Genomic DNA, 24499 nt, shown 5'->3' on the forward strand with positions numbered 1-24499 from the left:
TAGCAGAATGAGCGAAGAGAGAAACTAGTCTAGAGAAGTCAAAAAGATATCACGCAAAATGTTGAAAAAGCGGCAAAATGAGGTAAAGCGAAAAATTTTTTTATTCGACAAAGTAAAAAAACATAGCAGGACAAGTCCTGACGTACAATTCAAAGAATTTTCATTGACAAAACAGAAAACTAGACCTAGAACGGACTATGAATGGTTTGGAAAAACCATTTAGAAAAAAATCCGATCCAAAAAATCGAAAAAACAGTAAAAATCAAAGTGAAATTGCCGCATGTGAACAAAAAACCACTACCGATAAAGCGAATTTTTGTTCAAACACCGTATTCTCACTCTACTTTAAAATTAGAGCGAAAAAATTTCACGCCGCAAAACCACTCGCTTTTTCGCTCCATTTCCTGTTTCGGCGTGACCAAAATCACTACTCCAATTTGACTTCAAAAATCATGAAAATGTGTGAACAGACCTTAAAAAAAAAGACAGCGCCCCAATACAATTCAAATTCTTTGAATTGTAAAAAAAATAGGAGCGCTATAATAGCCGGCTGAGAAGATGAGGCGGCTATTAATAAAAGAATATGGTAAAAAATGAAGCAACGCAAACAAATTCAGTTGCAGAGTGCTGGACGTCACAGACAAAATTGAAGTCACCGATAAAATTAATAATCATAAAAGTCAGCCATGACTAACAAACACATTAGAGAACAGCCTTGACAGTTACCCAAGTATAGAAGCGCACACGAAACTGTACAAATAATATTTCTAACTCCCATTTCCCCTTATTTAAAATCAGTATTGCCAACGTCATTAAATCTGATGTCAACATATAAAATCCATCACATAATGAGTCTACGGAAGTCCTACACCAACTTTTCAGGAAAACAACGAATATGAAGCAGTAGAACAGTAAATGTACAAACAGCTAAAATCACTCGTCACTGTTCACAATCAATGCAGCTAGGTCATTTATCCAGGAACGGACATTCACAATCTCAGCCACATCAAACTAACCGCTAATAGAAAGCGCATAGCCCAACAGAGCAGTCACTGGAATGACCAAGTGAAATGACAAAATCAACATTGAACATGCAGAAATCAAGAATGCTGATCCTTTCGTAAACAAGTGTCAATTAGTATTGTTAGACCTAAACCGAAAGCAAAAATCAAATCATTTTTACTTAATTAAAAAGCTCCCATTGAGAAGACTTCGTAACAACTTAACAAAAGAACACCTCCAAAACAAAAAAAAAACAACATTCTATTCTTTTAAAGCAAATATTTCTATAGAAGTTTGAAAAGCAAATAAAAAATTAAAACCTACAAATAGACTCAGTTACGTTTTACCTAAAAAGATGAGACGCTTCAGTAGTGAAACTAATTAACACGAAGAAAAGAAAAAAATAGACAAAACTATATAAAAAAAACACTTTATGAAAAGCAGTAGTGTCAAAGCCGTAAAAAGCATCAGCTAACAAGTTAAAACAGTAAACAATAGAAATAATGCAGCGTTAAAAGGTTAATAGTCTTAAAAGGCTGCTAATCTTGGGCAACGCAACACGGAAGAAAAAAATTAAGCGCAAAATTCAACAGTTCACAGAAGCTTCATGAAAATAGAGCGTCAATGTGAAAATACACACCAGAGTGAAAATAAACACAATAAACTACTAATTAAAATACCTGATTATATTCTGGAATGTCATACACCAAAACCGAGAAGACTTGCAGGTTTACGCTTAAGCAACATGAAATCAAGAAGATCAATACTTACGGGTGAAACAATGAAAACGTATTCAGAATTTGTAAAGAGATGACGTCAGAAAGTCGACAAACAATTAGCGGTCAACTGAAACCAACGAATAGGTACACAAAGGCCTAAAGAGATAGCCAATAAGAGCTGTGATTGATCAGACTATGTCCTATTACCACGAAAATGTTAAAACAAACAAAAAGTAAATGTTAAAAATACAAAAAAGTTAAAAGTAGAAAACTTATTAACACTTTCTGCAACAAAGCAAAACTCGAAAACACGTTTTACATGGCGATATCATTCATCCAAATATGAGAAAAATCAAAACTCACGTTGCCAAAAGTTGAAGAAATTTTCTATCAAAAAATAAGCTAATCCAATGAAACTATGCGATAAGAAAACAAAAAAAGAAAACAAACAATAGAAAAATTTTAGTTTTTGAAAATAAATGCCATTGAAGTCGGAAATGACAACAGTTACCATTGTATAGTTGTATTGCACTGCTTCAAAATATTTGTGTCTTCGGAAAAACTTGAAGACTGACTGAACGCTCGCAAAAAGTCAAAGTCAAATAGTCAATTACAAAATGTTAGGAGTATGATACTCGGTGTAAGAGAGTATTAAAAAACAAAACGGAAACACAAAACTAAAATGAGCAAAAAATACGATATCACACCACTGAACACACTTTAGTCGCACTGAAAAATGATAGGCAAGACATTACACTACCCTCCTTTTAATCACTTCGGGGCACATTGAAAAATTTTGTTGCTCATTTTCACCAGACTTCTGATGGGGACGGGAGGGACAAGGGAAAATTCGTCGTCGTGGGGTTACCAAAGTCCGACTGATGTTTAGACGATCCGAAAAGTTTCAGACTACAATAAATTCATAACTTCATAATTCGATATGCCTTCGGTCAGCAATAGTCAAATTTTTTGTTACCAAAAGTTCCGCATTTCAAAACCAAAAAACTCGCATGTTAGATTGATTAAGAACATTTGTTGAGATTTATCGATGGAGACCAAATAGTGACTCGTATGCCAGAATAAGTTTCAAATTAACTCCTCACTGAAGCAGCTCCCCCATACAATTCAAATTTAAAAACATAGCCGGCAGATTGCCAGAAAAGAGCCGCAATAACTTCGTAGATCTGCAGTCTCACAAAAACAGTAAAAAGGACAGACCAAAAAACTCGTCTTTTCATTGAAGGCTGATTTGTTATATATTTTGATTAAAAATCTGTATAACTTTTTGCTGCCTCTATTAGCTGCTCTCAAATAACCTTCATTTAGAGTGACACACACCAATTTGACCTTATCTCTTTGAATTAAAGTAAATAAAAGACAATTTCAAAGTGAGGAAGTCATTTTTGAGAGTGAGGTAAGTCAAGAGTGGCCAAAAATTTAATCAGGTGAATGAACGAAAAAACACGCTCCACTACGAGCGAAAAATGACGTCACACATGCACTTCAGTTGAAATTGCATGAACGAATGAACAAAAAGCAGATTTGAAGTGGTGGTGACGTCATATGGTCGTGACAAAAATCGCGACGACGAAATAAAAAACATAGCAGGACAAGTCCTGACGACCAATTCAAAGAATTTTCATTGACTAAACAGAAAACTAGACCAAGAGCGGACTATGAATGGATTGGAACCATTTAGAAAAAAAACCGATCCAAAAAACCGAAAAAACTGTAAAAATGAAAGTGAAATTGCCGCATGTGAACAAAAAACCACAAGCGAGAAAGCGAATTTTTGTCCAAACACCGTTTTCTCACTCTACTTTAAATTTAGAGCGAAAAAATTTCACGTCGCAAAACCACTCGCTTGCTTTTTCGCTCCACTTCCTCTTTCGGCGTGACCAAAATCACTACTCCAATTTGACTTCAAAAATCATGAAAATGTGTGAACAGATCTTAAAAAAAAGACAGCGCCCCAATACAATTCAAATTCTTTGAATTGTAAAAAAAAGCAAGAGAAGGCCAATAATAGCCCCAGCTATCGCTGTGCGGCTATTAAAAAAATCCAATGACACCCTCGCTGTTGCTTCGCGGCTATTAGGAAAGATGATCAGCTTTTAACTTCATGACTTAAATTATATCAGTAGAAGCTGTATCTTTCCCATCATAGTCTCGGCAATCGGGATATAGGATAAAGTGGAAAAGGAAGCTAATACAATTGACTGCTAAACAGAAAAGCGGCAATTTTACTAACTTTTCCACAGTTTGGTGTCATTCAACAGAGTTACTTCGAGCAACGTCATGCCTCCAGTCATTGGCTCCAGTAACAGATCACAAAACATTCTTCGAAATTGCCCTGTAGCAGAAAATTTACACATCACTTAAACACGTTCACATTTAGGAAAATTTGCTTTAATGAGGATCCAAAATTAATTGAGACAGTATTCTTTGCATTTTTTCTTAAATAAAAGTGATCGTATAGTCGGTTAAACGTGACACTCGACCAGATTAACATCTATACCAAATTTTCTGTATTTGCAACTACTGTCAAACTAACGTCTAAACCCCAAAAAACCTTAAATTGAACTATGTTCAGAATTTATATAGACGCTAGTCTGATCGAACACGGCGTTATTCCACCCACTCAATTGTCTAATTTTCTGAGACAAATGGCATTATTTAACATTTAAAATACGCAAATAATACTAACGCAAAGAGTTAGAAAAAATGCTGACAATAGGCAAATTGGAGCATTGAAATTCTACTTATACGTATGAGACCATATACAACAGATTCTCTTGGATCATTACTTTAAAACATATTATCAATGATGATTGTTCATTTGATACTTGTGAGCATGTAAGTGTTTAACCTAACGGTTGTACTTCTCAGTTTACATGGTTCTTTAAAAAAAATTATGCAACAACTTGAAGATGTTACCCAATTTAATAGCTGCTTGGATTAGCCACCGCAGTAGTCGTTGAACAATTCCTTGCATGATGAAGAGAACCTCTCGCATGACCAAAATGTGAATAGGTTTCCGTCGCGAAAGGGCCACTGACGCTTTTGTAATACCCTAGAAAACAAAACGTGCAAACCAAACCTATCGTCGCTAGGCTTTTCCTGTTATACTATTATATCAACCCCCCCCCCCGCTTTGTGCATTTGGCTTATACCTCCCGGAAAATATAGGGCGACTGTATATTTCTGGGGTTTCTATAATGGAAAGCAGCGCCATCCCCTGGTCAACTTTAAAATGAACTGAACTTGGAAATTATTAAAATTAATTAAAATATTGAACAAAAAAGACGTTTTCTTTGACTGACCAATTTCTAATTTCTTCATTAAATGAGGCTTTTTTTGTTTGATAATCATATCCTACAAAACATGCATTTCTTGGCTCACTTTAAGTCTAACACATTTAGCTAGACTGAAAGTTAGTTTTCAATCGAATGCTCATATAGTAGAACTATGTCGACAGATTCAACTCCATTATTGTGAATTAGCGTTTGTTTGATTTGTTTCAATAAATGAACATGACCAAAATTGTTTTCTCACAACGTTCATTTTAAAAAAACCTGTTCTCATGAAATAAACAAACCCGGCAGATTGCTGGAAAATAGCCGCCGTTGATTCCCATAACTCTATTGGGATTGAAAGAAAAGAAAATATCAACAAAAATTGATTTTTGTACAAAAACATTTTTAAGTGCGATTTATTTTAATGCCATTTCGTAATTGAACATACTCCTGTCTCTCAGCGAGAGTTTACTGGGTCTAGTATCAATACCAATAAGCATTATAGAGAGTAACTAAAACTTATGAGAACAAAGTTCAAGTACCGGGCATTTAAAACTGGGCTTTATGGGTTTATCCTGTTTCTATTTCTGACTTTGATTTTTTTATACTGACTCTCTTCATTTTGAATTGCTTTCCTGAGCAGCTGCTGTTTAAGAGGACTTTGAGCAGAATGACAGAAGAGTGAAACTAGCCTAGAGCCTACAAAGTCAGATTTCACGCAAAATGTCGAAAAAGCGGCAAAATAGGTAAAGGGAAAAAAAGTTTGACGAAGTTAAAAAAAACATAAACGGAAGAATTCCGGAAACAACTCGATTGAGAAAATTGCCCATACTTATGACTAAACAACCATTGTGAACACTGAACATTCACAAATGCCATAAAAAAAAGAATAGAAACGGCATTCAAAAACAAATTGAACAAAAAAAACTATAAAAAGTTAAGTTTTTTTAATTTGTTTTTTATAGTACAAGGAAACATAAAGCCGAAGAAATTTCCTTTGCAATTAGAGCAATAAAAACCTCGCAAAACAATGGGCGAGTCAAAATAGGCTAAGAATCTTGTCTAAGATTAAAAAACAAAAACTTCATAAAGAAAAACGGTTTTGAATTTTCTCAATTTTTCTGTCAATTTTTCTAAGAAAAAAATTATTTATACCAAGAGAACTTTATTCAATTGGTATCTGAATATTTCTTAAGTAACAAGCTTCTATCCAAATCCCACTTAAAGCATTTAAAAAAAAACAGACAAAAAATCATTAAATTTTGTCTAAAAATCAGCAAAACTGATCAAATCTCCAAATTAGCATGAAACTCAATTTAACTACTTCAAACCTTCAATTCCTATCAAAACAAGCCGAAAACTAATACAATATAATAATCAAACCTCATAACCATTAAAAATTGCAAAAAAACTGCTTTTAAAAGCCGAACGTGAACAAAAAAATTCGCTCGCTTAGAGAAAATTTTTGCACACATCAATTTTTCGTTCTCTCAAAACCAGCGGTGTGAACAAAAACCACTCTCTTTTCGCTCCGCTCTTCACTTTTGTTCAGCACCAAAATCACTCCAAATTTTTTCACGCGTTTCATTTCCCGCTTCAAAAATCACTCCAATAAAATTGATTAAAAAAAGGACTCCTCTTCGAGTCGTAAAAAGACAGCGCCCCAATACAATTCAAATTCTTTGAATTGTAAAAAGGACTTCTCCAATACTCCTCTTCGAGTCGTAAAAAGACAGCGCCCCAATACAATTCAAATTCTTTGAATTGTAAAAAGGACTTCTCCAATACTCCTCTTCGAGTCGTAAAAATAGGAGCGCTATAATAGCCGATCGAGAAGCTCAGGGCGGCTATTAAAAACTTGAAACAAAATCGCATGCTCGATTTATTTAATTTGACTCCTACAGCCGACATTACCTGAAACTTACATACCTCGTCAATTTTCTTCTTGACCTTGTCACACTCAGCTTTACTCCTCTTAAATACAAGGTGTCTTCCCTCTCTGTCGACTGCAGTTGCATAGAACTTGGCTGTAGCATTGTCACATAGCAGAGCCCTTTTCAGGGCCTCTATTACCTATTAACATCACAGAGTAATGGTAAATAACGACGGTTCTATTTGTTTTAACCCCCCCCCCCCCCCCGCCTTTATCCCCGTCAAAGTTTCAGCCCAAAATTCCACCCAACTTACGTATTCCAATCTTTGAATGTTAGTTGTAACCATTGTGTAAATGGCAACAAAACTATTTGTACAAAAATTGTACCAAATTTTATTAAAGACTAAAAATCGGGGTGAATTTATAGGGATTATTAAAAGATATTATCACTTTATCACCACAAAAATCAGTTATAAACAATTTTATTCATAAACTTTTGATGCTGTATAAGTTTAACCACTGCCTATGACACCCTCATAATCAACAGCTAAAAACACAAAAACGATTGCAAGGAAAATAAACATCATCGACTAAGGTCGGTCGAAGTGCTCTCAATGGATTGGCCAGCACTCCGTTTTGGTAAAAGCTGGCTCAGTGAGGCTAGCTTAAGCTAAGGAAATTGAGTTGCGCAGACGACGGCGGGGTGAAGTGAGAGGGGGTGCGCTCCGCGCTTATCTTTTAATCCCATTTTTGAAGAAAAAAGTTAAAAAATTTAAACGAAAAATGACAAAAAGATCTCACGACTGTTATTATTTAAAAGCAGCATCCGTTGTCCCGCTCTTCACCCCTAATTGTTTAACCCCCAATTCATTTCACCCCGATTATTCCATCCCACTATCATTTCATTCAGATTTTTTTAAATCCATTATATAATTGGTACCATTATTATTGGGACTAAATCATTTGGCCATGATTCGAGCTAATGCCCCGCGGACCAAGGGAATTCATGTGAACTATTAAAATAAACGGCCTATCGTCGGAAAAATTGCTCTCGAAAGACAGGCAGGGCAATTTAATTCAGGGGCTGTGGCCTAGACAAAATTTTATTTTGTGGGTTCAAAAACAACACACGAAATTCGGGTTCGAACCCTAACCTCCTGAGTGCGATTCCGTATCCTCGACAGAGGCATTAAACACTCGGCTATAAGGATTGTACTTTTGAGAACAAGAAACATTATTTCGGAGTGAGCAATCGATGAATTCACCCAAAAACCAAAAAGTGCGTGAAAAAGGCACTTCAGAATTCAAAGATTATTCAAGAAGAAAAGCGGAAAAACAGTCGCGCAAAAAATTTGCATAAAAAGACACACACGTTTACAAAAATTGCTTCTCATTCGAGAGCAACTGAGAAGCAAACATTGGACTAAATTATTCGCTAATTTAAGAGACAACATGGTTGTATTGCCCAACACTAATTTGCTGGGTTAATTCCACGAATCTTCAGGTGTGCTCAGAAAGTCAGGTGGTTAAAGACACCGCTTTAGAATGTCTTTTGGGGTAGGGCCTCGTGTGCTGTGGTCAGCGGGATTCATATTTCCAATGATATGTCTAGTTGTCACGGTTCGAATTATCGTAAATTTTGGTCAATCTATTGGCAATGTACATCTTCTGTCTCTGCTTGGATTGGCTCCATCCAAGTGTAGCAGCGCTGTCTTCCTAAAGAATGCTTTAAAATGACGGTTGTTTTCATCTCGCTCTCAGAGAACCCAGCTAGCTCTGCTCCAAGTGTTGCCGCTTCCAATTACAGTTTTGTAATGCTGAACTACATGATCCAATCTTGCAGCTCATCTTGGTAGCATTCTGACTCTGGTTGACACCAGTTTCTTCTTTTAAAGATTTTCTGGATAATGCATCTAATTCTAATGGCAAACGGTGAAATCAGTCCAACTGGATCGAACAGAGAAACTGCCATTGATAGCACCTTCCTTTGAGTCAGTAGTTGTTTAGAGAAATTTCGGTTTTGCAAAAATCAACGTGTCCGTCTTTGGGTCCATGTGTTACCAAGGATCCTTTGAAATTCCACTTCTGCCTCGTCTTCTTCGAATAGATTTCCTAATGCGGTTCGTTTGTTGCTTAGGAATTTTGTCAAAATGAACCCTCCTGCCTGCAGAAGTTTTAATCTCTGCACTTCTGCTGGCCTGCTCTTCAGAAGGGTAGTTCTGCATGAAATCATTCACGTAGAACTGCTGCATGATCGATATGTTTGCCTCTCGATGCTCTTGCTTGTGGTCAATTGCACTATTCTGCAGAACAAAGATTGCACAAGGTGAACATATGGCTCCGAATATGAGTCGAATGTATTTGAAGATCTTCTCAGTGCCATTCTCGGTCCACAAAAAAAGTAGATTGTCCTGGTCTTGTGATTGAATGCCAATATGCAAAAAAATTGCCTCGATGTCCGTTGTGACTGCTACTGAGTACTGTCTGAAGCGGAGAAGGCCATGCAGATTGCAAAGTACTTCCGGCCCTGTCCGCAATGCATCATTAAAAGCGACTCCTCTATATATAGAAGCAGCGTTTGTGACTCTGCTGATTTTGTCTGGCCTTTGTTTGTTTATAACTGGGTGATGAGAAATTTACCAAACAGAGTATCTGCAACTGGAGTCTGCAGTTGATGTAGTTTTTATCCAAATCTTTTTTGATTGTTTCCTCATAGCTCTCTCAAGTGTGTGACAAATTTGGCCATGAAGTAGCTTTTAGGGAGTGTGATCTCTTTCTTCCATGAAATCCAATCTCGTATCTGACACCAACGTCTTCTATGTTATCATTGAGGATGGACACAGCTCCTCTTTCATCCGAAGACTTTCCCTTGAACGAGCACTGAATGAAGTTCACACCTTCAATTGTCAAGAAAAGCCAGAGAAGATCTTCATCTGGATCGTCTTGTCGTCTCGATATGATTAAAAAGTGCTATGTTTGTGTTGGTTGGTTGGCCAACCCTCTTCTGTGTTTACCTCTGAGGAATGGACCCTCCATTGTCCAACCAAGCAGAGAGTGTTTTGAACTTTCTAGGAACTGTTGCTGTGAATGCATCTGCTCTAGTCAGCATTCAAAACAAGCTGTCTCTGATTGTTGGTAAACATATGTTCTGGAGACGAGAACAATCTCTGCAGATCTCATTCAACATTTCACTTTGATTTCTTGGCATCCGAAACCCCACCATTGATGCTTCGTACACGGGGATTCTGATCACAGGACAACCGCTATACAAAGATCCTATTCCGATCATGACATCTGCTGTTTTTAACTGAGTGTTCACCATGAAGTGAAGCTAAGAGTAGGGTATGTATTTGGGTTGTTGAACATAAAGTGCAGCGGCAGCCTTCTGTGTTATTTGTGTGTTGTCACTGCCACCGTCCACCACTGCGTAGGTCTCAATGCAAGTTCTATGTTGAAAAGTTACTGCATCGCTTTCAATTGTATGTGAGGTCTGATCCAAGAACTTTCCTGTTGGTTGCTGCAAAAGTAGTTTTTGTTGCGGAGTAGTTGCATGCTGTTGGGAGATAGTGCGCTGAATCTTAATCGGCTGTCTGTTTTTGTTGTTGTTCAGCTTTTCCGTCGGCTGAAAACCATTTTCATTCCAGTTGCCTCTGTGTGACGTGTTCTGGTTTCCATTGTTGGTTGTAGTTCGAACTCGTCCGCTGCCTTTGGTTTTCATTATGTAAGTTTAGACCAGTTTGACTGGTTTTTTTTGTGTGGTTTCTGAAAAGATCGTATCGTGAGATTTGATTGCAATTCCCACTTGGTTGTGCATTTTGTCGTTGCTGCCTTCCATCTGTCCTATGGAGTGTAGAGTGATGAAATCCATTGCATCTGTCCACAAGGCACCTTGTTTTTGATCGGCAGAAACCCTTTTCGTAAGCTCGTGAACAGTTAGGGCAGAGGTTGCACTTCCTCACAGAATACTGTCGGCGATACACTGAATTTTAAAAGTATGCAAGACATCGACCAATGTTTTGGTTTTGTTAGCATAGCTAACATGACACATCCGTTGGCCCCCTTCTAGAAGAATTGTTCACACTGGTTCCGTTGTGGGGAGATGTCCTCGCACGCCTCTGCGTATAATCAATCTAATCAGTAACGTGAGTAAGGTAAGGTTGCTACAAAGCTTGGCTTGTAGATTCCATCTGATTATCAAGGTAGCGTTCAGTTTATCTCTGGCCAATCTCAAAACTCCTGACGACTTGAGATCACCATCAGAGTAGTGAAGCCAGAACCTTTGTACTAGTCTCCTCACGAAAGAGGCGAAGCCCACAAAAGAGTTCGGTTCCTCTGGTCTGGACCTAGGCCACTTCTATAATTGATCCAGGTATGCAGCAACATGCTCTTGCTTTACGTGTTAAGTTTTGGAGGTATGTCATTTTTTGGCATCTAAGAGGCCAGTGTTTTCGTGAATGTTTGCTTTGAATAAGCTGCACGACTGATAACATTTCAGAGGATCACATGTAACATTGACCAGTGATATCTTAGGCAAACCGAATATGTTCTGGACCATTAGTGCTTGGTGAGGCATCCAGTCTATTGGAGAACTCGGGAAACCATTGTATGGTTGTTGTTAAAGCCGTTGTTGTAGTGTCTATCAGGTCCGTAACAATTATTCAATGGTTGTTGATTGTTGAAAAACTTTGTTGTTGGGATTGCCCTGCTCTGCTATCCTCATTCTGATGTCGCCATTGTCCTCGAACATAGTTCTCTTCACTCGATCGACTTGAATTTTGCCCGACTTTAATTGTTCTCAGTGCTCCTGAGAGTAATTCCCTGTTATTTCGTCTCTTCAATGTTCAGAAGGGGTTGAGAGTTGTCAGGATCAGGACGAGACATGAGTGTTAGTCTCCTGATTGTTGCTGCTTGCAAACTGATATTTGATTTCTCTATTGCGTAAGGTGTACTGTCTCCTCAGTAGATTAGGGGAAGGCACTGCTGATGTCTTAAGAGCAGCTTCATTGTCACATGCGGACGTTCTGTGTGGTTTTGCTCTGTTTACAATTCAGCATCATTGTTTCGTTCGACAGATTCATTAGCGAGTGTGGTCAGCTCTTCACTTGTTAGATGCAGCTTCATAAGTTCATAATTTTTTGCGGCTAACTTCTGATTAAAATGTGTGCCTACCGATATTGGTGCGGGATAACGTCAAGTTCCTATGAACCTTCCTGCAGCAAGGGGATACCAGGCCTTGCAACTAATCTTAAGTCAATGTGTGTGTTAGTGGTGCTTTGGATTTGACCCTACAGGAGGACCTACACCTTTCAAAACTAATGAGGAAATAAATGATAACTATATTGATCCAACGATAACTAGTCGCCTATCAAAATCCGGGCTTCAAAATGACATTCAAATCTGTAAGGCTAGTCCATCTTTCGTGACCATACAACCATGCAAGCATTCTTCTCAGGAGAACTATCATCTCACTTCATCTCAGGAGAACTATCAGTCTCACTTCTAGAGACAGATTGAAAATCATTTGGATCTGTTTTTTTTGAAAAATTTGTGAAGTTATCAAAAACAGAGCTTAAAATGAGCTAAAGTATGAAGTGCCTAGGTACCCTCTATTTAAAATTAGAAATTCTCAAGTCTGAGTTGAGCAAGGCCTTTTTTGACACTAGGATACGCCATATATGTTTTAGCTTTTCGGCCTAAGTCTTGCATACCTAGACAAGTTTTCAACAATCTTTTTAATTTGTGAGTCGCACTCATGGTAGCAAGCTCCATAAATACATAACAAGTCGCTCCATGGGCACACAAGATGTGATCAAAACGGGAAATCCCTTACAATGAAAAATATAAGGTTAAAAGCAAATGAGCGAGAAAAGGGCGTATGGAAAGCATAACTTATATCACATGATGGGGCCATAGATAGAACAAACTAAGTTTTGAGAAAACCAACAAAAATAGTAGTAGAACCCCAAAAAGAAAAACAAATTTCAATTGCAGCGTTAGCCATATAAATAACGTAGCCGCCACATTGCCGGAAAATAGCCGCCGTTGACGCGCTTGATGCACATCAGGATTGAAACAGAAAAAAAAAAAGAAAAAGGAGATAAATTGGCCATTTTTTCCCTATTTTTTAGTGTCAAAACGTGTTCTAAATCGGCGTGCAGTTTCAGTTGGATGCTAAAACTAAACTTAATTCAGCATCTAAACTGAAAGCTAATAAGCTTAATACCAATGTCAGCTAGGGAACTTTGATAACGTAATTCGCAATGACTTATTGACCGGGCTTTATCGGTTTATCCCGTCTCTTTTGATTTTTCTCTTTTGATCTCGACTGTATTCAATATCATGCAAAATTCATTGAGTGAATGGATTTAAAAACCATTTAGTTGAAACAGTGAATGAGGTAACTCAGAAGTCAAACGTGAAAGTCGTGACTTATTTGAAACGAAAAACGTAAATCAAAAGGTAAAGCGAATTAAAAAAACAAAGCAGGACAAGTCCTGACAATCAATTCAAAGAATTTTCATTCACTAAACATAACACTAGACCTAGAACGGACTATGAGTGAATTATGAAAACCATCGCGTAAAAAATCAGATTGAAAAATTAAAAAAAAAAAAACAGAAAATTAATGCCAAATTGACGCATGTGAACAAAAAACCACTAGCGAGAAATGGAAATCTGGTTCACAAAACTAGGGCTAGAATGAACTATGAATTGATTGGGAAAACCTTTGAGAAAAAATCCCATCCAACAAATCGAAAAAAAACAGCAAAAATCAAAGTGAAATTGCCGCAAGTGAACAAAAAATCACTAGCGAGAAAGCAAATTTTCGTTCAAACACCATTTTCTCACTTTACTTTGAAATTGGAGTGATAAAATTTCACGCCTCAAAACCACTAGCTTTTTCGCTCCACTTGCTGTTTCGGCGTGACCAAAATCACTACTCCAATTTGACTTCAAAAATCATGAAAAAGTAGGAACAGATCTTAAAAAGACAGCGCCCCAATACAATTCAAGCTCTTTGAATTGCAAAAAAGGAGAGCGCTTAAATAATAGCCGTTTGAGAGGCTGACGGCGGCTACTAATAAAGCATACATTAAAAGTCTCAACTAAAAAAAACTATCCCCCCATAGAAAGCACAGAGAGAGCCGATCAGCTGTGAATGAAAGAGCTCTATTCAATTTCCATTAGAAATCACATTTCCAATTTGACTTCATAAATCATGAAAATGTGAGAACAGGTCCTTAAAAGACAGCGCCCCCATACTATTCAAATTCTTTGAATTGTAAAACATAGCCGACAGATTGCCGGAACAGCTGCGAAAGAAGTCTTGCGTGCCATATAAGAGATAGAAACAGATACAGATCTAAATTGAAAAAAAATCGACGCCGCTCAAAAAAACTAGGTAAATCATTCCGCGATAAATTAATAAAGCTAGTTAAAATTCATTCCGCAGAAGCCTCTTATTAGGGACCTTTACAGCACAAATGAGTTCCTTTGACCTTAAACAAATTCAAAATAAACTTAAGTTTTAAAGTACAAAAGTCATTTTATTGAGTGTGTTAAGTCACGTTTGATCACAATCTAATCAAGCAAATGATCTTAAAACCTTTGCTAGAATGAGAATGAGAAATGACGTCACGCGCGCAAACGCCGTTAGTGACAGGAAGAAGTCATTCAAAAAACAAGACTTTTTCAGCTTTGCTGTGTGAACAAATGTAAAACGAAAAAGAGCGTCAGACGAAACAAAAAATCCAACAGCACCGCAATATAGCTCTGCTCAGCTTACAGCATCGCAGCTATAAAAAATTAGGAGCGCTATAATAGCCGGCTGAAAAGCTGAGGCGGCTCTTAAACAGACTAAAGTCGGATGACTTGCTCTCGAACGACAGGCGGGGGCAATTTAATTTAGAGGGGTCGTAGCTTAGAAAAGTTTTATGGGCGCAAAAATCGGTCGAACCCTGAGGCGCTGTTCTTTTTTTGCTCACTATAGCTTTTAAATTAGCAACATGCATTATTTCAAAAAGAGAGCAACTGAGATCACTAAAAATGAAGAACTCAAGCGTGAAAATGTCATTTAAGAAGTCAAAGAATGTTCTAGAACAAAAATCGCAAAACGGTCATGCAACAATTTTTAACATAGCTGACAGATTGCCAGAAAATAGCCGCAATAGCTTCGTAGATCTGCAGTCTCAAAAAAACAGTAAAAAAGACAGACCAAAAAAATCGTCTTCATTGAAGGCTGACATATTATATTTTGAAAAACTAAATCTGTATAAGTTTTTGCTTTCTCCATTAGCTGCTCTCAAATAACCTTCATTTAAAGTGCCACACACTCATTTGACCTTATCTCTTTGAATTGAAGTAAATAAAAGTCAATTTCAAAGTGGGGAAGTCATTTTTGAGAGTGAGGTAAGTCAAGTGTGACCAAAAATTTAATCACGCGAATGAAAAAAAAAAACTCGCTCCACTAAGAGCGAAAAATGACGTCACGCACGCATTTCAGTTAAAATTGCATGAACGAATGAACAAAAAGCATATTTGAAGTGGTTGTGACGTCATCTGGTCGTAACAAAAATCGCCACGACGAATTAAAAAAAACAAGAGAAGGCCAATAATAGCCCCAGCTATCGCAGTGCGGCTATTAATCAAACAAATAACAGAACAGCCTTGATAGTCACCAAAGCATAGAACCGTACATAGACGAGAACAAAGAGATTATTTGCAAAAACATCCCGCTTTCCTCTTCTTTTAGAGAATCAAAATTGTCAAAGGCATAAAATATGCGAACATATAGCTCATCAATCACATAAGAAATCCCTGGCAAGCATACAATAAATTTGAAAACGAACAGAGCACATTTTTTTTAAAAAAAAAATGCGAAGATTAACACTTAGTGGCTCTCAAGTCATTAAAACACAAACCAAAAAATTAAAATGCTTTCATCCCTAGAAAGCACACCGAGCTTATCAGAGCTGTCATTCCAAAGACCACGTTGAAAAAACAGCGAAGAGGCAGAAATCAATATCTCGAGATTCTTTTCGAAAAACAATTATGCAAACGTACATAGAATTGCTAGCTACAAACCGAAGACAAAGTCAAAACTAAAAAATTCTATTCTATCAAAGCAAGTAATCCTATCAGGGTTAAGAAAGCAATAAAAATAAAGTGAATCTTACCTAAAGAATCTGTTGCCTTTTGTTAGGGATACCAATGGCACTATTCAACTATTCAGTAATGAGGCTAAGGAGAAGGAACAAAAAATGAATACGGGTAAAAAAATTTTATGAAAATCAGTTATGTTAATAAGTAATGTTCAAGCCGTAAAAATCATCAGCCAACAACTGACACTCGTAAACAGAATGATTCAATTCCCGTTAAACGTCCAATAATGTCCGCTACTCATGTGGATAGGCAGTAAGACATGACAAAACAAATTATGATCACAACAAAAAAAACATTAAAAATAGTCATAACAAGCATTGACTATCTATCAAGACGTGATTATAACTGATTTTAGCCAGATCACTAACTATCTAGCCAACTGAGCCTAAGCAATAGGCCAGCCATTATTGGGCATAAGGAATACGCCATCAAAAACAACAATAATTACATAACCGACTAACGTCGGGCGAACTGCTCTCAAACAACCGGCGAGCGGTTCGCTTCGTCAGTAGCTAGCCACGGTTAAGTGAGGCAAGCTTTAGCTTAATTGAAGCAGCGTGAGATGAGCGCAGCGGGGGGCTGAGGGGGAGGGGGTGGGGCAACGGTGGGAGGGGTCTTTGCTGACGGGCCCTTACGGCATGAATGATGTTCAGGGGTGGGGATTGGGGGTGAAGTGAGGGGGACTGATGGGGGTTGGTTGTGGGGGAACCGTCTTTCACACCATAAATATAAGCCTCCAAAACAGTTTCAGTGAATGGCATACTTGGAGACTAGTGAGCCGAAAGTCGCTAAAAGTACATAATGCCCACCGGGCGCTACCTGTTTATCCCGCTTTTGAGGAGGAAAAGTCAAAAGAATTAGACAAAAAATCAGTCAAGCGAAAAATCACAATAAAAGACCAACAGCACTAATATAATTGATACAAACTTCGTTTGAGAGAAATTCATAAAAGTATAAAATGGGGGGGATCGTTTGAGCCATCAACTAAAATCATTCATGTGAACAGGTTCCCCAATACCGCAATAAAGCCAATAGCTTCTTTTATTGATCAGGCTAACTGCTAAAACAAAGTAATATACTTGGCAGATTACCTAGGTCGCTACGTACGTGGGTGCGGGGGAGGCAGCTGGGAGATGTAGGTAGGTGCGGCATGGTAGGGTAAGTGGGGCGTGAAAGCGGGTGCCCGGGGGGGCAGATATGCGGGGTGTAGGTACAGGCCGTAGGTAGACAGGAGAGATGGGGGTAGGTGTTTGGTAGGTAGGTTGGGGTGAGGTCTATAGATTAGTTAAGGATCAAAAACTCAAAATCACAAGTTCACCTTGAATATTCCCAGCAGTTCCTAACTACCATACATTACAAACTAAGCTCCGGTAACGGTCCAATGTCGGAAAACAGAATCCAAAGTTCAGAAACGGCGGAGTAACCGGTCGAATAAAACAAAGTCAAAATTCAATTCATAAACAAACAGCCAGTAGAATACCGGAAACCACTCAAAGAGTCGTTTACGAAGCCCCAATTATGTCAGAAATACCAAAAAGAAATATACAAAGGGCAATACATAGGTAGATACCAATTTTTAATTAGGAATCTGGTTAGTTGTTTTGAGCGTATGTATGTGGGTGAGGCGTAGGAGGTGGGAATCGGTGTGGTAGGTGGAGGGAGTAAGCTTCTGGGGAGGTAAGGTAAGGGTGGGTGGGGTGAGGTGTATTCAGGGGGGTAGGTAGGTGCACAGGGGTTAGTAGGGTGTAGATGAGGGGGTTCGGTAAGTGTAAATTGTTGAAGGTAGGTAGGTAGGTGGGGGTTAAGTGGGGGAAGATCGGGGATAGTTGGGCTTAGTTGGAGACTGTTATGTGATCAGAACGTCTCAAAATGATTATTTTCACCTTGAAGATGATCAGCGGTTCCGAAATACTATACATTACAAACTAAGCTACTGTTAGAGTCCAATGTTCGAAAACAGAACTTTCAAAAACAGAGGTAAAGTTTGGAAAAAAGTCATCATTCAAGTCATGAATAAACTTGATTCAGATAAAAACAGCCAGTAGAATACCGGGACTCATACGGGATCAAAAATTCCCAAAATGACCTCTTCACTATGAATATTACCCGCAGTTCCTAGTTACTATACATTACTAACTATGCTACTGTTAAAGTCAAATGTTGTAAAACAGAAAACAAGTTCAAAAACCGAGGAAAAGGTCGAATACAGATAAGTCAAAATTCAAGTCAAGAAGCTTGCTTCAGCTAAAAAAACAAAACCTGGAGAATACCAATACTCCTATTCAAGTAATAAAAACCTGTGTAATACCAATACTCCTCGCCGTGTCTTGAAAACTAAGAGAATGTCAAAAACAGCCCGAGCTATCGCTTTGCGGCTATTAATAACAAGTAAATGTAAAACTCAAAAATTCACGAATACTTTATGAAGACACAATGTCAAAGTCATAAATCTCTGAGAAATATCAAACAGGACTTTTAGAAAACCAAGAGGATTCACTAATTGTGAGACGAAATGAAAAGACAATAAAAAGGTCAGCAAAAAATGGCAAAACTCAAACTCGCTAATATTTTTTGAAATCAAATAATGTTAGTCATTAACTATTAGCTACACATTGAGGAAATCAAAGAAATGCAACTATGTTTAAAAAAACAAGTGTTATATGTTAATTCCATTCATGAAAAAAAACACGGGAAAAAAGAGAACACAGAAGTCACATTGCCGCACGTGAAGAAAACCCGTTCAAGAACCAATTTGTCACTCACCTTTAAAAGCAGTTTTTAAAAATTTCACCCCATAAGCTTTTTGCTCCTTTTACTACTCCAGTGAGACTAAAATCACGACTCGAATTTGGATTCTCTGGACAGTGCTACTAGCCTGTTCAAAAGTATGCAGCTCATCATTGTAGAGAACAGTGCAGTACACAGAGGAGTCCCTTCGCACGTTCTCTTCTTCGAACTCACTCGTGTGAATACTGAGATAGTGAATAAACTGAGCAATCACTATCTCAAACACCGCCCGCACTCGCTTCTCCACTCTCTCCGGTAAGGCTCTCAGTTCCTCGCCCTCCTGCAAACAACACGAAACTCAAAATAACAATGATTAAGAGCATCTTCGGCTCTATAAACATTACAGTCACATTGCCCTATAACGTGTTATACAGCACATCGTATCAGCTTATGAAGCAAAGCGTTTAAACAAGAAAAAGAATCAGTTGGAGTCAAAAGTATAAATTAATACTAACGTCAGGCGACTTGCTCTTAAACAACCGGCGAGCGCTTAGCCCCGGTAACAACAAGCTTAGGCTTAGGGAGAGTAACATTAGGGGGTAACATTTTGCGCGCTGGCGGGGAGGGGGTGTTCTGCGTGTGGAGGGGTCCAAACTGCCCTTTAGTGAATTGTACATTTAGAAACTAGTAATGCTCTAGCAGAGCTGAGATAGTCAATGAATAGCTGACCGGCGATTTATTGCCCTCCGAGCTTGACCTATTTTACACGTTTTTGCGGACGATAAGGCGTCAGGCGTTGGGAGGCGGACAAGCGATGGAGGACGGTTAAAAAACACTTGAATTCCAAAGACAGATATACATATCATGCCAATGGAAGTGTAGGGTAATAATAGCAATTTATTACTATAATAGTAGCAAGTAATAATAGCAAATTATTACTTTTGTTTTGGACAGAAAATTAACTTATTGTATCAAATTTAACTGAATTGAAAGTCACTCCATGATAACTTTCCATAAAACAGGTTAAGAGAAGTTTAAAACTTCTTAAAGAAATGGACCCTTATTTTTCACGGTTTTAAACTTAAGATTATTACAAATTGGATTAGATATGAAGTCATTCTAGGACTCTATAGCTCTGGCAAAACAGTTCCTACGGTAAGGCGACTTGCATTTGACGTTGAAGTGGAGGAAATTTGTACATGTTGTTTTTGCTGCTGCAGTGTAGAAACCACTAATTTCAGAAAGTTGGAGCTCTACTCGAAAAATGTTTTTTTTTGCAAGTAAGTAGCTTCAATTCTATTCCGTTTTGTGCACCCCCCCCCCCCGTACGTTATGCACTCCCCAGTTACAGAGCACGTATCATTACATAGTAAATCATCATGTAAAAATATGGCACGTGCGTCTGGGGGGTAAAAACAAAATACGCCTACTAAGCTGAGGGCAGAAACGGAAAAGATTCGTAGCTTCTTTAATCCTCAAAAAGTATTCAAGTGGAAGTATTTCATCTGGTAACTTTAGGTCATTAGAAAAGTCATATTTTCTGTTGAAGCCGGACTTTATCGCCCAGTTTAACTGTGTTTCAAGTTAAGTTAGAAGAGAACGCTTGATGCAAATAAATAAGGCTGTACTATAGTGGAAATGATAACAACTAGTGCATTCATAAGTTTAATTCTTGAATGAATTGGAAGAGCTCTTGATTGCATTAACTTCTCTTATTGCAAAGGTCATTTTTCGCATAACACTTTTTACCTCTTCCTGTTAGTTTAGATTTTTGTCGATAAAAACTCCTGTTTCACTGCATTTTTAATTATTGACTTTTCGCCACTAATAGTTATAGATCAGAACATTTGGTTAAATAATTTTCAGAATCTCTTTTTGATGTGTTCATTTTTAGACTATTTCTATCAAAGTAGCTGGCTAATTTTTCCACAGAATCCAGAAGCTTTTTGTTCGCTATGTCAAGATCTATATTGGAAGGGTAAACTAAGGTATCATCTTCGTATTGCATTGATTATTGATGTGAATAATCAAATCATTGACGTAAATATTGAAAAGTAAGGGTCCGAGCACAATTCCCTGGGGGACATCCTGGTAGATTTCCATCCAATCAGATTTCATGTAATCAATCAAAATTTTCTTCAATCGTTGTTGAGTAAATGCCTGAATCAATTGAAGATAGCTCCTTTCAAAACCCAATGAGTATAGCTTCTGGTAAAGTAGATCATGTTGGATTGAGCCGAAGGCTTTAGATAGATCTAGCAAAGCCGTTGAGACAAATCCATTGTTATTATTTTGGAGCGTACAGTCTCTGTAAAAAACATAAGAGCATCTTGTGTTGAGAATGAGCTCCTGCAACCAAATTGCCTGAGTGATGGAATAGCGTTTTTTCAAAAGAGAATTTATTTGGCTTCTCAAAAACTTTGGAGAGAGCTCCCGCAGAGATTGGCCTGTAGTTTCCAGGATTGTCTCGTTCTTCATTTTTAAGAAAAGGAAAGGTTTCTTAAGTTCCGATGGAAAAGTACAAAAAACTGGTTCAAAAGCATAGTGAGATGTACCAGAAACTTTGCACCATCCTTTAGCGCCCAGGCTGGAATTGTTGAGGAGCAAAGAGGATTATTCGATTAAGTGATCGAAAAATACAATGTACTTCCTGCTCGACAACAAATCTAAATGAGATCTTTCTCTTTCCCTTGACTTTACTTTTCAAAAGTAAAGATGATTCGTTCATTTTCTTTTTAGAAAATAGTCACCAATTTCCGAAAACCGATAGTTGAATACATTTGCTGTTTCAATTTTCAATGAGATTTGTAACAAAACCACCAAGAGAGTTTTAATTTTTCTACGAGCCTCAGATCTTTTGTTTTCTTGTGTCGTTAACAATTTTCATTTTGTTTGTTTTTTGAACAATTCTTCAATAACATTTTCTGATAAGAGGGATAACTTAGATTTGACTCTCCGTATATGGTAAGGTTTTACTGGGGCGCAACTGAAAATGGCATGGTATAAGTTTCAACAGGTATGGTATATGTTTTAAACAAATTCTTGAAACACGAATGTTTGCCAGGATAATAGTGATAGATAGTAATAAAAACTGTTTGAGAAAAATTTGCTTTATCAAATTTATTTTTTCAAACCGATTTACGCTTTTCTGCTATTGTTTCAGCCAGTATAAGAAGAGTCGCAAAAGTGGTCGGTTCTAAGGCCTGATTCAAAGATGTGATATTTCGCTTGCTCTAAGCTTGAATAATCAGCAATGAAGTAATCAATAAGACTGTTGCCAGTTTTTAGATGTGCATGTTAGCCTGTTGCAAGAATCTAAGTTGTATGGCGTTAAAATTGTATCTAACTACTCTTTTTTCATGAAGATAACCAATGTTAAAATCTTGTACGAAAAACAAAGTTTTGTTTTCGCTGGCTGTTTGATCTATTGAAATAGCTAAAGGCTCAAGAAAAGGGGTAAAGGACTTTTTCTGTGGATTATACGCTAGTACAACAAAAAGGGTGTTTTTGAAGGTGTCTTGCATTCAACCCTGGTATTTTCGAAGGTCAACTTTTTGTGGATAAACCGCTTCTGAGCGTGAAAATGAAAACTTCAGGAATTAGAAACATAACGCCTCTGCCTTTTTTATTTGCTTGTAATTTTTTACTTCTCGATCTGCGTGGAAGCATGTAAAATGATTCGGAATCAAATTCCCACAGATTGTGGTTATCTTCCATTGTCAACCAGGTCTCACTACACCCGTAGATAGTATTTGGCCCAGTGTCATAGATTAGTTTCTTTAATGCGTTGCGTTTCTTAACTATACTACGACAGTTTAGATGACAAAATTTTATGTTACTTGGAACTGCATTAATTAAACTTGTTGCGCGTTTGTTGGGAGGGCTGGAGGAGAAGGGGGTTCAAATCGGCAGGTGGAGGAGGGAGGACGGGGGAGTGTTGGGGGTTACTGGGTTTAACAGAGGGATTTAACAGAGGGGTCAAACTGATAACAACCGAGTGGTAATATTTATTATTGTTCTGCGACAGGTTATTAGACGCCAAGGAAACGAAATAGTATTACACATAATAGTAATAATACACCTATCATGTTTAAGAACACATAAATTTTGGAGCAATTGCTCTCAAACAACGGACTGGATATGTTTCTAGCTAGCTTAAGAATAGAGACGCTAGCGGCTAGCAAACGCAGTGGGTAAGAGACGGGAGAACCTGCTTTTCCGGTGACAGCAACTAGCGACTAACAAAACTAAGGGAACAGCGCGCTGCGACTTGGTGCCCTCTATTTCGACCCGATTATCCCGCTTCACTTGGCAAGACTTTCCTATTTCACTTGGCAGCAAAACCAAAACAACTGATAAAAATTTTTCCGACAATGTCTCAAAAAGTTGTCGAATGTAAGTTTTCACCACCACAGAACTTATCTGTAAGGTGTTTACGCCATATAACACACCTGGGTGTTTTCACTTGGCCTGTGCAGGTCGCAATATGGATCCTTTTTCCAAGCCTCTTCATCTCCACAGTCACAACATCCACCTCCACCTGAAGTACCAATTCGATATTTATGCGTCTTGTGCTCACTCGCCTGGAAACACTCTCGACACAACACACACGTCGGGTCCATGGAACACTCGCGACACGAGTAATGCGGCTCCCCGTTTGTAAATATCCGCCCGCATTTCGTAGGTCGCTGTTGGTTCTCCCTTTCAAAACTGGACACAAAATCATCCAACGAAGTGTCGCCAAATATGAACGCTTCCAAAGGATCCAAAATTAGTTCCCGGAATCTCGTGTCGCCACTGTCAGCATCCAAAGTGTCCAACGGGTAAGCGAACTGGGAAGTGAGAAATTCGCAGCAGTAGCTGTTGAAAAATCCCCGAAGACCCTTCTTCGAGAGGAATGCTTGCTCCAACTGTCCAGCAGTGAGCTTCGCTTCCGATTCCATGATCAGGTTACGTTGTTTGGCGTAATAAATTCACTCGCATACAAAAGCACTGAAATGATCATCACAATGAACACAAAAATAATGGCTGCAGAAGCTTCGTTTAAATTTATAAAACATAAACCACTAACATCGCGCGAATTGCACTCGAACGACTGGCGAGGATCAAAGTGCGGGATATCACTTTTGATCACTTTAATTTCACTTTGATCATGAAAACCCAACAAGAAATTAAGTCATAGATCTTCTTTATGAACTTGTCGAAAAGAAAAATAGAAATTAGTTTCGTATAAATGTGTCGAACTGTACAACATACTTCGGAAATGCAAATTTCCAAAAAGTGATCTTTGTGCAAATAACTTGCATTGTGCAAAATGTCATCATAACTTTAAGGAAACCTTCTAATACAAAAAGAAGAACTGGTTAAATCTATTTTTGAACTGCAGAATTTTCATTTTCTTCTGACCCATGCTTTCTGTCTAATGTAACCACATTCTAAGCCCTGATCCTAGCACGAAATTTTGACCACTCTATCTCTTCTAGTTAAGAAATGACCGTTCTTCTGTTTTTTTTAATATAATAAAGGAATTTAATTAAAATAAAAATGAAACACCTTTTTCTCTTCATCGCCGGGCTGCATCAAAGAGAAAAATAGATCAATATTAAAAGCATTCTAAATTAAATTTGACATTCATGCTTCACGTCAGAATGGAAAGAAGGAGAAACAGGAAAAACTTTTAAAGTTTAAAAAAAGTTCAACACAGGACAGATACTAGTCTC

The 24499-nt window shown here is 37.8% G+C and overlaps 1 protein-coding gene across 3 annotated transcripts in view; it reads right to left on the reverse strand.

Annotated features, from left to right (window-relative positions):
• LOC142334775 (E3 ubiquitin-protein ligase UBR2-like) overlaps positions 1 to 23791 on the reverse strand; it is a 122301-nt gene extending 98510 nt beyond the window's left edge. For 2 of the 3 annotated variants that reach the window (XM_075383062.1, XM_075383064.1), the window contains exons 1-5: positions 23231 to 23790; positions 18928 to 19119; positions 6947 to 7090; positions 4659 to 4794; positions 3973 to 4074 (exon numbers count right to left, since the gene is read on the reverse strand). In XM_075383062.1, the coding sequence (XP_075239177.1) occupies positions 3973 to 4074; positions 4659 to 4794; positions 6947 to 7090; positions 18928 to 19119; positions 23231 to 23722 (1066 nt within the window). In that variant the 5' untranslated portion in view covers positions 23723 to 23790. Of the gene's footprint in view, positions 1 to 3972; positions 4075 to 4658; positions 4795 to 6946; positions 7091 to 18927; positions 19120 to 23230 lie in introns of all 3 variants that reach the window. The other variant, XM_075383065.1, reaches the window with a different exon arrangement.
• Between the last annotated feature and the right edge of the window lie 708 nt (positions 23792 to 24499).

Source organism: Convolutriloba macropyga, chromosome 2, assembly GCF_964194025.1.
Source record: "Convolutriloba macropyga chromosome 2, txConMacr16.3, whole genome shotgun sequence".
Lineage (NCBI taxonomy): Eukaryota > Metazoa > Xenacoelomorpha > Acoela > Convolutidae > Convolutriloba > Convolutriloba macropyga.